Below are 12,991 nucleotides of genomic sequence, written 5' to 3'. Positions count from 1 at the left end.
GTGAGAGATTGGGAGCTGGTGTGTATGAAAAAGGGATCGTGTGCATGTGAGGGTGCTAGCCTGTGTGAAGGGACTGTGTATGTGAGAGAGAGAGCGTGAGTGAAAGGGTGCATGCAAAGAGACACAGGTAGCCTGTGTGAAGGTGTATGTGTGTGAGAGAAAGGGAGCTTGTGTGGTTGTGAATGTAAGAGAGAGGGACCCTATATGGGGGTGTGTGTGTACGACATAGAGATGTGCATTCTTTTATCACGAATTAGGCAATTTCAACGAAATTGCCTAATTCGTCATGGTTTGGGAGACCCGAACCCTGAAACGGATTTTCCCCAAACTTCAGGGAAAATTTGTTTTTCGGGTTAGTGCCGGGGGGAGGGGCACATTTATTTAAAAAAAAAAACACCCCAACCCTTCAATTTTACTTTATTACAACTCCCCACCATCCCGATCCCTCCCCAAGACTTACTAAAAGCCATGGTGGTCCAGCGGGGTCCACCATGGACGGCCATTCCTCCTACCATGTGACAGGGGCCGACCAATGGCACCGGTAGTCCCTGTCACATGGTAAGGGCAAGGGCACGACGCCATTTTGATTCTTGGTAGGCCCAATGGCCTGAGAGGGAGACATCACTCGTGGGACCCTGCTGGACCACCATGGCTTTTAGTAAGTCTTGGGGAGGGATCGGGATGGTGGGAAGGTTGTAATAAAGTAAAATTGGAGGGTTGGGGTGGTTTTTTTCTGATTCGGTTTTTTTTTCGATTCGTTTTTCGGGTTGATTTTCCCGATTCGTACCGAGAAAAAGGAAATTTCCCACAAAGCGCCCGAACCGAAACCCAACCTGACCCGGATAAACAAAGCTCATCTCTAGTGCAAGAGAGAGGGACCCTGTATGAGGGTGTGTGTATGTGCACTAGAGAGAGGGAGGGACAGAGCCTGTGTGAGGGGCAGTACTGAGAACAGGGTCAAACTCTGGGAGTGGCAATTGAGTGAAAGGGGTTGAGCCTAGAGGTGGAGGGGGGAGATACTGGCAGGTGGAGGAGCTGGGGCTTGAGAGGACAAAGTGGCTAGGGGAGTAGATACAGCGAGTGGAAGGGACACTCTTACAGTGAATTTCTAGGGAAATTCTGCTCAAAATATTTAAAATTCTGCATCTTTAAGTAATAACTTTTACTGTAATTAGTTTAAAATATAATTTCTTAAAGACTGTCATGTAAATTGTGTTATTTTGACCAATATAAAGTTTGCAGAATTTTGTAGAATTTTTAAGTTTTTGTGTGCAGAACTTTAACTTTTTTTTTCCGCAGAATTCTCCCAGGAAGAGTATATGTATGTATGTATGTATGTGTGTGTGTGTGTGTCATTAAGGTCTGAATCACCAAGATCTTTGCCCATAGCCACAATTTGGGTATAAAGCCATACTAGCTAGGCCCCTAAGTGGTTAAACATCCAAGCACCAGTTAAATAAATTGCCTGGGATTATCTACCCTGACCTTCTGCACAGATTATATATAAACCTTTAAGAATGAAGTAAGGCATAATCATTTACTAGAGAATGAATCCAGGCAGGCCAGTGTGCAGAGCAGGATTATCAAAAGTAGCAAAAATACTCATTAATGGCATCAATTGATGGTAGTGGGGAACTCAGCTTTGATTACTGGGTAGGAGGAGGGACATAGGCAAGCTTTCTGTACTGAGTGCAGCCTCCTCCCAGCCAATACAGACAAGCAAAAGTCAGCAACCAGTTAAATAATACAGCAATCAGAGCACAGGAGGGAGCTAGGGCGGATCCCAAACACATACAGAGCGAGAGAGAGAGACACTCACGCAGCTACCAGTATAAGGGATTGGATAAATGTTTAGCATTTTACTAGAAACCAGCTGAGAACAAGGTGGTTAACAATAGTCCTGGAATCACATGTTAAACAGGGAAGAGGAATGGAGTTTTAAAATAAATGTATTTTCCACCTGTTTGGATCGAAAAGAGAAGGGATGAAAACTAGAATTTGTCTCTGCATTTATGGATTAAATCAATCAGATTTTTGTCTCTGCACCTCTTAAAGGCCGGTAGTACATGTGAGAAGGAAGGGAACTAGAGAGGCGGAAAAGGGGAAGAAGCTACAGCAGCATTTGTGAACCCTGTTCCTTTGTTGTTCAGAGAGAGGAAGGCTGGTTTGTGAGCAAACCCGGAGGAGAAACGCGTTTGTTGAAGAAATAATTCTTCTGGCTCTTTTAGGAAACACGCCAAAAGGTTGAAATTACCATGTGTCCAGTATATGCGCACGTATTCTTTAGGCAAAGGAAGGAACACTCAAACCCCTCCCCCGTGGAAGAAAAGCAAAGGAAGTGGACAGAGTTCTAAAGGACATTGTCCACGGTGTTTTCCATACATTTTCCTGAAGGAGCATTTCCAGGGGAGAGGCGCCGAGAACCCACCCCGAGATGGGTCTTTAAGTACTCTGCTGAAGCAGAGGCTGGAAGCGGCGGCGGCGGCTGCTGGTCTAGATTTTTCTGAATATTTATTTTATTCTGTTTATTTTATGTACCCCTCTCGGGGAGTGGACGCACAAAATGACTTTTTTCTGAGACTGGGAGGGGGACTGCTAAGGATTTGGGCTTGCTTCCAACCCCCCCCCCCAGTGTTTGGAGACAGATTTCCTTCCTTTCTGGAAGAGCTGCCGGTTTTGGCGCTCCTACAGAGGGGACTGAGTTCTTGGAATGGCCGCCAAGGATTACGATCACTTATTCAAGCTTCTCATCATTGGGGATTCAGGTAGGTGGTTTGCTTATCCATCTCTTGTCCTGTGTCGCTCCATTTTTTTTTTTTTGTTTGGCGCGTTCACTTTATATGTTTCTCTCTCGTTGTTTCTTTCTGTATTTCTCGGTGACAACTGAGACAGTGCAGCTCAATCCACTGCCGATTTGGTGTGCAGAATAGTACAATTTAAGTGTTACCTTTTTAAAAGGTCACAGTGGCCTTCATGGTGGGAAGTAGAGGGCTTAGAATTGGAGATCATGGGGGATGGGATGGGATTGGGGGGGGGGTAGTCGAAATGAAATGAAATGACAAGAACAGAATTCAGCAGCCAAGCCCACACCCCTAGCAGTTCTGGCCTTCTGCATGTTCTTACTCACAAGCTGTATTTAACTAAGGAGCAGTGTACCATAAACTCTCTTCTCCAGGGGTGTTAGGCATGCTGAGGACATAGGCAGACACCAGTCATGTGCATTTGAATTGTAATTAGACCATTCCTGCCCAGAGAACTTATTTCCCTAAAATCTTCATCTCCTTTCTTTAAAATAAACTTTTTCTCTTAAGTATAAAACTTTAGTCCTTTTGTGTGGTCTCTGAATTTTACTACCTTTTTTTAAATAACAAAATTATACATTAGGAAAATAGTAACATTCAGGGGAGGACAGGCTGGCTTGCGCCTGGGTCGCTGGCTGTATACTCCCTCCAGTCCTAGAGGTACTGTTACAGGGTCTGATTTATTACATATTTCCTTATATGCAGGGCTAGGGCTACCATTTGGCCAGCCTGACTGCTTTCGGTTGCTGAGGCAGTTTACCAATAGGACCTGTAAAGTGCAATATGATTGCTGGAATTTGCTTCCCACGGGGCTGTTTATATTATAGTATGGAACCAGAATAAATTGCACAATGCAAGAAACAAGTGACGTGATATAGAAGGACAGAAAGAGAGGGAATTAGAGAGCAAAGGCGAGACGGGGGAGCGCAAAAGAGGAAGGTACTGACTGTGTATGGAGAAAAGAAACTGAGGGAAACGTTGAGTAGGTGAGATTGGTGTCCCCTGTTCCAGCGAGGACGAGCCAAGGCCTTGCCTGGAAGCAGCAATGGCAGCGTGGGCAAGAGAAGCCCAAGCAGACCGAAAGGCTGTGAAAGAAACCGGGGAGGGGGAAGGAAAGGATTAGCGGGCCAGATCCCCCCCCCGGCAGTGCAGGGCTGAGATTAGCTGTGCACTCGGCCCTTGCAGAGGCCCCTCCCAATGGCGCAAGTTTCAGCTCAAACAGGAAGCCTGCGGAGGAGTTGCTGCAGGGCTGATGAGCTTGTGCTGGCTCACGAATTCCGGCACTGATTGAGATGACTTTCGTAGCATGAACATTTTTTACATGTCTTGCCAAAGTAATATACAGCATGATTAAAATAAAAGGGAAAAGTTACAGAATGGTAATCCCGGCTACTGCTGTGCTCCGAGGGGCAGGGGGGGGGGGGGTGTGAGAAGCGGATTAAAGAGCCCATCCAGAAGGGGCCACAAAAGGCCTGCTTTAATTGATAGGCCAGGTTTACATTGGGTTTAGTTGCTAATGATACTCTTACATCTTTCTATAGGTGATGCACAGAATTTAGAGAAACAGAGGCTGGAAGAGAGGGCAGGGATAGGAAAGACCTGGGGAGAGGGTGTGTTAGGGTTACTTGTACTCACCCCGGGTGCAGTCCCCCAGGTTTATGGAAAGTGAGAAGTCTCATTCCTCCCTAAAGGCCTGTCAGGCCAGCCGTTTGCCTGGGGGAGACTGATGACTATTGAACAGCCCCCCTGGGAAAGGCCAACAGGAAGGCCAGTAATGTTTTGGTTTTTTTTCTGGCTCGGCCTGGCTCCTCTGTACAGTCCTATGCTTGGAAAAGAATTACTGCTATTAGGGGTGCAGGGGAACTGGAGGAAAGAACCTTAAAGAGAGTAATACATTATTTACCAGTGACATGTTTACTTTTATACAGGGTGCAGATTGCTGCTTTCTTTGTTACTTTCTATGGGAAACTATTAAAACCTGTTAAAATGTTGCTCCATTCCAATCACCTACCCCTTCCCCTTCCAAAATTTTGGACCAGAGCAACACAGGCAGACTGAGACAGGGAAAAATAACAGATGCAGCTGGTGATGAATGGCACCAAAAAGCATCTTCGAAGCCTCATCCCCAAAGTCTTGCATGTATACACACACCACACCCACATGCATTCCTATAACCACACAACACACATGCATTCTAATACCTACCATTCCTACATCCACCCACAACCTACACACTTTCTTGCATCCCATACATACCTACCAAACTCTCTCTCCATACACCCCACCCCCCACCTGCTACCCGGAAACACATCCCGATTTAACTCCATCCACCTGGCCCTCTACTCCTCACACATTCCTAAACACTCCTACACGCGCGCATAACTCCATCCTTCCCTTCACATAATTGTTTTCCACAGCCCCATCACAAACCTATGTCGGAAAGCATCCCCAAAGCCATGCCTTTGCGTGCTTTCTCTACTTGTCAGTTCTGTTCAGTGCTTTTGATTAAAAGTATGTTTATAAATAAGGCATAAGAACTCTCTGTAACTCGTCGCTAACCCCCTTCGGTTCCACTGACTGTGTGTGCCCATAGGCCAGTCCCTTTTTTATTACTTGGTCTTTCTCCCCCTCCCCCCCCCCTTATTATTTAACACCAGCAACTGTGTGTTTCCAGTCTCTGTAGAAATGAGAGGCTGAATCATGCCCTGTAATGGTTTTCCAGTTAATTGCTGCCATCGTTCTAATGAGTAAGACAAATCCCTTTCCCCCCCCCCCCTGTAAGAATAAGCATGCTCTGAGATTTCCTTCCAGAAATAATTCAGCTGTTCCAACATTGCTGCCTCAAAGTCTTTGCTCAGTTTTGGTAACATTTTGAATGAAATCTTCCATCCCTCTAAGTAGTCCAAGCTCACTATTTCACTGCTGTGTTTATCAGAGTTAGTTGGAAGTGGTTTTAAGAACAATATTTTGAGGATCCACTTAATTTGTAGATGGAAAGGAAGTGGAACTATGGCAGGTAGTGGGGTTGGGGCCAGGGGTTAGCTCTCTTCCTACCCATGTACACTCTCACAGATATATTTGCGCAAACACCCTGCGGCGGCAGAAACGGTGGGGCTGATGGGCATTCACCTCATGTCTCTTCACCTTTTGTGCCAGGAAATTACACACAAGTCAAGGCCTTGTGGCTGCTCACCTCACAGTAAGTAGCTCCAGCACCCCCCTTTGCTTTGCTTTCTCTGGGGCCTGGGAGGGTCAGAAACGATCTTGTCACCACAGTGTCTGTTTCTGCAGGGAGCTGAAACTGATTTTATACCACCAGCTCTTCTTTTTCTGTAATATGATATTAAGTCGGAGGGTGTACAGAAAAGCAATTTTTTCTGCTTTTCTGAACACTTTCCTGGTGCCGCCGAAACTAAAATGTGCGGCTTGGCTGCACATTTTGCTTTCTGTATCGCGTGGGTGCTATTAGTTTCGGGGGGGGTTGGCCGTGCATTTTTGACAAACTATTACCCCTTACTGTATAAAGGGTAAAAATAGCGCGTCAAACGCGCGGCCAAATGCGGGCTAACAGTGCGCTCTACTGGAACTCACTTTACTGTATTGGCCCGAAAGAAAATATGACAAGCACAACTCTTGGTATTTTTTTTTTTCTAGTTGATAACCATGATTGTAAGGTTGAGTAGAGAGGTATGAGAATATTATAGAGGCAAAAAGAGAGAAAGAGTATGATAGTATGAAACCAGAACAGGGACTAACCAGGCAGAAAAGAGCCTAAAATTAATTGCAACCTTGGTGCAGTATAACCAGGGTGAGGCCCTGCCAAATGAGCACATCTCTGTGTGCCTTTAAACCCTTATAAAAGTTTTGTGGAAAATGCCAGAGGGGGGGGGGGGGGGTAGTCAGAGTCCTCTGGGGTCTCTAACTCCCTGCAGAAGGAAACTCGAGAGGCAACAGCTCTCTGAGCCCGACATAGCAAAACATCAGAAAAACTTTGCAATAAAACTTAGCACGTGCTTCCTAACTCTATACACTAAACAAGTTATCTCCCAGTGTAGTGAGTAAATATATGCAAATACATCAGGAGTTAAAAAAAAATGCTAAGACAAAAGGTGTACTAAAGTTAGCACACCTGGCCAATGGTAAAGATGAGTTAACATTGCTAGTTAAGTTAAAGTGCACTAACTTTAATACTGTGTGGTGGGTTGTTTTTGGGTTTTTTTTGTTTTTGTTTTAATTTTGGAGGCTTTCTGGTCCAGCCCTGGATATCTGAGTCAGACCATCTGTTCCAGGACTCCCTGGAACAGACACCCCCACTCACTTACCTACCCAATACCCCATAGACCTCCCTCATACTTATCTTGGCTTGGTTCATCTTTCTTTTTTTTTCACTTGCCAGTGAACCCACCAACCAGGAACTTTAGCTGGCCAGTGAGAACAACCTCTCTCCCATCCCTACCCCAAACTCCACCTATGCCAATGAGAGCACAGGTAGGAGCGTTCAGCAACACTGGCATCTAGCTCAGAAGTGGGCAAACTCAACCAGCCCATTGGCTCCTTTTCTTCATCCCACCAAGGTACAATAAATTAATATTGAGCCCAACTTTGAAAAGCTGTCCACAGTAAATAAAGCCTTTGTACATACAAATGGATACACAGAAATTAATGCTAATGTATAAACTGTACAGTGGGAACTTATAAAATACCACATTTCTGCTCCAAAAGTATGTGCTTATGTTTCAATACACAATTTCTCTACCCAATTTATAAAAAAAATATACACACATTTACAAAATGTCACAATTTTGTGTAAAACAACCAGAGGCAGGTATTTTATAAAGTACACATGAGTACTTGGAATCATCAATATCTCCTCTACCAGTTCACCCAGCCCTTCTGCAGTTCTAGACCCTCTAGCATTTCACCCTGAATCCTCACCAGTTCCCTCTGACCTTCCACCCAAAAACTGCAGACAACAGACAAGTCTGGTTTTGCTTGTGCTAGTCAATTAGGTGTAAAATTTGTATGAATGACATCATACATGTATAAGAACATAAGTTCGCCACAAAACAAGGAGAGGGAAACATTATTCCCAATCAAATATTATAAAACATTTTTAAAAAATCATATAGTAAGGAGAAACGGTATCATAGAATCAAAGCGCCTCTGATTTTAATCCACTGTCTCACGCCCACATAGGGCCCCAGACAGTATCAACTTTTATGGCACCAAAAATTTTAATCACATACCATCTCCCTTATACAATTTTGTAATTTTTAATTTCCTAGCCTTCATCAGGGGGTATTTTTTAATCGAACACTGTCACTATGCCAGAACCTCTTCGTATTACCACAACCTTCTCCAACGGAGAACTATTGGTTCCGCAGAAGGTCGTGGTAATACGAAGAGGTTCTGGCGTAGTGACAGTGTTCGATTAAAAAATATCCCCTGATGAAGGCTATTTTAGCCAAAACATGGTCCTTGTTGGGAACAATTTTTGAACAATCGGATTGATAGTGTCAAATAGCTCATATAATCCAGCATCTAATTGCGCTAAGTACTTGCTGATTTTTATGAAATTTATAGGTTACAAATAAAGTATTACTACATTTTAGGCAATTAAGGTGAATAAAATTTAAAAAACTAAAAATTTAAAAATTACAAAATCGTATAAGGGAGATGGTATGTGATTAAAATTTTTGGTGCCATAAAAGTTGATACTGTCTGGGGCCCTATGTGGGCATGAGACAGTGGATTAAAATCAGAGGCGCTTTGATTCTATGATACCGTTTCTCCTTACTATATGATTTTTTTTAAAAATTATAAAAAAAATTTGATTGGGAATAATTTTTCCCTCTCCTTGTTTTGTGTCTATGTATTGGGAGAGGAATTGGCTTCTGTGTTGTGATAAGAACATAAGTTGCCATACTGGCTCAGACCCGAGGATCCATCAAGCCCAGCATCCTGTGGCCAATTCAGATTATAAATTGATGACAAGTACCCAAATATAGTAATGGCTGTTGCCGAAGAAAACTTGATTAATAGATTTTACGGAATTGTCCTCCTCCAGGAACTTATCTAAACACTTTTTTTTTTTTTTTTTTTAAGCCCAGCTAGACTAACCTCCTTAACCACGTCCTCTGGCAAGGAATTCCAGATCTTAATTTTGTGTTGAGTAATAAAAAAACAAATCAGAGAAAGTTCTAAATATACTACTTGTTAAAGTCATGGAGAGCTCCCTAGTGCTTCTATTATCTGAAGAGTTAAATAACTGATTCACATTTACCCGTTCTAATCCTCTCATTACTTTATAGATCTCTATCATATCCCCCCTCAGCTGTCTCTTCTCCAAGCTGAACAGCCCCAACCTCTTTAGTCTTTCCTCATAGGGGAGTATTTCATCTTTTATCATTTTGGTCACCCTTCTCTGGTACCTTCTGGCATTGTAACATTCTCCATTTTATTCACCATTCCCTTCCTAACATTCTGTTTGCTTTTTTTGACTGGGGTGGCACACTGAGTTGATGATTAACTCCTAATATGGAACCCAACATCTAGTAACTACAGCATGGGCTATTTTTCTCTATATGCATCACCTTGCACTTGTCCACATTAAATTTCCTCTTCCATTTGGATGCCCAATTTTGCAGTCTCACAAGGTGCTTCTGCAATCTATCACAAACTGTATATGGTTTAACTTCTCAATTCTGTTATCTGCAAACTTGATCACTTCGCTTATCCGTATCCCTCTCCAGATCATTTATAAATATATTAAAAAGCACCGGTTCAAGTACAGATCCCTGAGGCACTCCACTGTTTATCTTTTTCCACTGAGAAAACTGACCATTTAATCCTACTCTCTCTTTCCTAGACTTTTAACCAGTTTGCAACACATGAAGACATTTCCACCTAACCCATGACTTTGTAGTTTCCTTAGAAGCCTCTCATGAGGATCTGCAAATGCCTTTTGAAAATCCAAATACACCACATCTACGGGTTCACCTTTATCCACATGTTTAAACCCTTCAAAAAAATATAGCAGATTTGTGAGGCAAGACTTCTCTTTGGTAAATCCATGCTGGTAAACCATGTCTATCAACATATTGATTTTGTTCTTTAGAATATATTCCACTATTTTTCCTGGCACTGATGTCAGGCTCGCTGGTCTATAGTTTCCCAGATCACCCCTGGAGCCTTTTTTTAAATATTGGAGTTACATTGGCCACCCTCCAGTCTTCAGGTACAATGGATGATTTTAATGATAGGTTACAAATTTTTACTAATTGGTCTGAAATTTCTTTTGCTCTTTCAGAATCCTGGGGTATATATTATCTGGTTTAGGTGATTTGCTACACCTCAGTTTGTCAATCTGGCCTACTACATCTTTCAGGTTCACAGTGATTTTGTTCGGTTCATCTGACTTATCACCCTTAAACTATCTCCCCTAACATCTGATTAGTAAACACAGAAGCAAAGGATTAATTTAGTCTTTCCGTGTTGTCCTTATCATCCCTAGGTGCCCCTTTAACCCCTCAATCATCTAATAGTGCAACTGACTCCCTCGCAGGTTTCCTGCTTTGGATATATTTAAAAAAAAAAAAAAAAAAACTTTTATTATGAGCTTTTTCCTCTACGGCCAACTTCATTTCATATTCTCTCTTAACCTGTCTTATCAATGTTTTACATTTTAACTTGACAGTGTTTTTCCTGTTTTTTGTTTTTTTTTCCAGATGGATCCTTCTTTGAATTTAAGGACTATTTTTGGCTAAAACAGCCTCTTTCACTTTGCCTTTAAACCATGCCAGTAATCGTATCTTCTTTCCATCTTTCTGGACTGTGCTTCTAAGATGGTATTTTAAACATCGTACACAACTGTTGTACACTTTTAACCTTTGCAGCTACATGTTTCTGTTATTTTCTGTCTTCCTCATTTTATCAATTTCTCTTTTAAAAGTTTATAGAGCTGTAAACTTATATATCGAACCCCTAATCCTCCCAGTCTTTAATTCAACTTTGATCATGTTATGATCACTGTTGCCAAGTGGCCCCACCACCTTTACCTCTCTACCAAATCCTGCATTCCACTAAGAATTAGATCTAAAATAGCTTCCTCATGTCTGTTCCTGAACCAATTGTTCCATGAAGCAGTCATTGATTCCATCCAGGAATTTTATCTCTAGCATGTCCTGATGTTACATTTACTCAGTCAATACTGGGGCAATTGAAAACTCCCATTTTTACTATCTCATCATTTTGGCCAGTGGACGGTAGTATATTCCTATCTCTATACTCTTACCCAACACACATGGGATTTCTACCCATAAAGATTCCATTGTACATTTAGTCTCTTGTATGATCTTTATCCTGTTGCACTCTATACCATTCCAGAGGTAAAGCACCCCCTTCCCCCCTCCCCCAAGTTGATCCTCCCTATCATTGAAATATTATGTGTACCTTGATATAGTGCTATCCCATTGGTTATCCTTCTTCCATCATGTCTCTGAGATGCCAATTAAGTCTGTCATCATTCACTGCTATACACTCTAACTCTCTCATCTTACTTCTTAGACTTCTGGCACTGGCATACAGAGATTTCAAAGTGTGCTTTTTGTTTGTATTAACCTGCTTTCCATTTGCTAGGGATAACTTCCCCCCTCCAGCCCTGCTTTGGGTGGAGGAGGCAGGGGAAAAAAAAAGATATTGGATTCTGACGACAGCCAATGTTAAGTCCCAACATTTATGGTCTGAGGTACTAATACACTGACACTGGTGATTATTGCTTCTATGGCCAAGTCCAAAAGCAGAGAACATCAAATCAGCATTGTCTGTCTGTCTAAATTATCAGAAAGGCTGCTCACCATGTAAAAAAATGTTGCAGTAATGTTATGGGTTTCACAATTGCTTGGTCTTGCTTGTAAGTATACTATTCTTAACATAAGTCATGGGGGTAACCTGCACAGAGCAGACACAGGAGGGGTAACCTGCATGGAGTGGCAGTTACTGCCATGGGAAGCTTGCTGAGCAGACTGGATGGACCATTTGGTCTTTTTCTGCCAACAATACTGTTACTATGGAATTGTTTAGCTCAGGTGAATCTTTACTTACAGGCACTTGGACTACTTTTCTTATTATTGGAACCTCACTGTCGGGATGCCCTAATTCTAATGCATCATTAATATCCTTTGAAGATATCTCCCTCTGAACCATGCGCTGCTGAGCGGCTCTCAGCTTTTTGTTTTTGTTCTAGTTTAAAAGCTGCTCTATTACCTTTTTAAAGGTTAGTGCCAGCAACCTGGTTAAGGTGGAGCTATCCCTTCGGAAAAGACTCCCCCCTTCCCCAAAAGGTTTCCCAGTTCCTTACAAAACTCTTCCCTGTATATTTCTTACAAAATAGCAAGTACTACAAGACCTTCTGAACCCCGACCTGGAATGCATCTAGACCGCCCCTCCCTTCCCCAGTAGTTCTAGTTAGGCATGGAATCCCCTTGAAAATGATCTCCATTCTGTCTAGCCCTCCGGTGCTCTTAATTTGGGGCTGACCTGCCCAGTGTTCTCCTTAAAGGCCTGATGTGCGGGTCTCCGTACAAAGAGAGGTGACGTTTTTAGGCCTTCAGGGATATTTTCATCTGTGACCGTGCGCACTGGCATGGGCGCCCCTTCTTTACCTGGAGGGGGCCGGGGTCTGTCGCAGGACTTGCTGTTCTGTGGGCTTCTGCTTTTACTGTTGTGCTGCCTCGTGCTTGGGAGCCCCGAATTTGCCATGCCAGCGTGTGAAGTCCACGAACAAGGAAATGCCTTCCCTCTTCAGAGTGAAGAAGGCAAGTGATGGTAATCTTTGCTGCTGCTGCTCTGGGCCAGCATCAGAGAAGCCCCCCAAAAACCCCAGTCTGCAATTCATAAAGAATTAAAGCAAATAAACTGCCCCCCCCCCCCCACACACCAATTCTGTTTGCAAAATGCAGAAATGTCAATACTGCATGTGTTGTAGCTAACACTACACTGTAGCAGTGGGAGTTTTCCCAATTCTTACGAGTTGAGAAACTTTATTAGCATGAGAATTTGTACATGTCTTGCTAAATTTAATATATGAAGTAGTACCTTCAGGCTGTGACTGCTGCAAGGTGTTGCTCTGTTTAGCTTAATTGTTAACAAGAATGGATTAAAGCTTCCTCCACCCTCTTCTGCATCTCTTC

At 42.9% G+C, this 12,991-nt stretch overlaps 1 protein-coding gene across 1 annotated transcript in view; it reads left to right on the top strand.

Annotated features, from left to right (window-relative positions):
• The first annotated feature begins 1,774 nt into the window (after positions 1–1,774).
• LOC115094089 (ras-related protein Rab-35-like) overlaps positions 1,775–12,991 on the top strand; it is a 38,261-nt gene continuing 27,044 nt past the window's right edge. Inside the window, exon 1 of the mRNA XM_029606787.1 lies at positions 1,775–2,765. Within this exon, the coding sequence (XP_029462647.1) occupies positions 2,711–2,765 (55 nt within the window). The 5' untranslated portion in view covers positions 1,775–2,710. The remainder of the gene's footprint in view (positions 2,766–12,991) is intronic.

This window comes from Rhinatrema bivittatum, chromosome 6, assembly GCF_901001135.1.
Source record: "Rhinatrema bivittatum chromosome 6, aRhiBiv1.1, whole genome shotgun sequence".
Lineage (NCBI taxonomy): Eukaryota > Metazoa > Chordata > Amphibia > Gymnophiona > Rhinatrematidae > Rhinatrema > Rhinatrema bivittatum.
The sequence above is the reverse complement of the archived record's forward strand: the minus strand, read 5'-3'. Positions and strand labels throughout refer to the sequence as shown.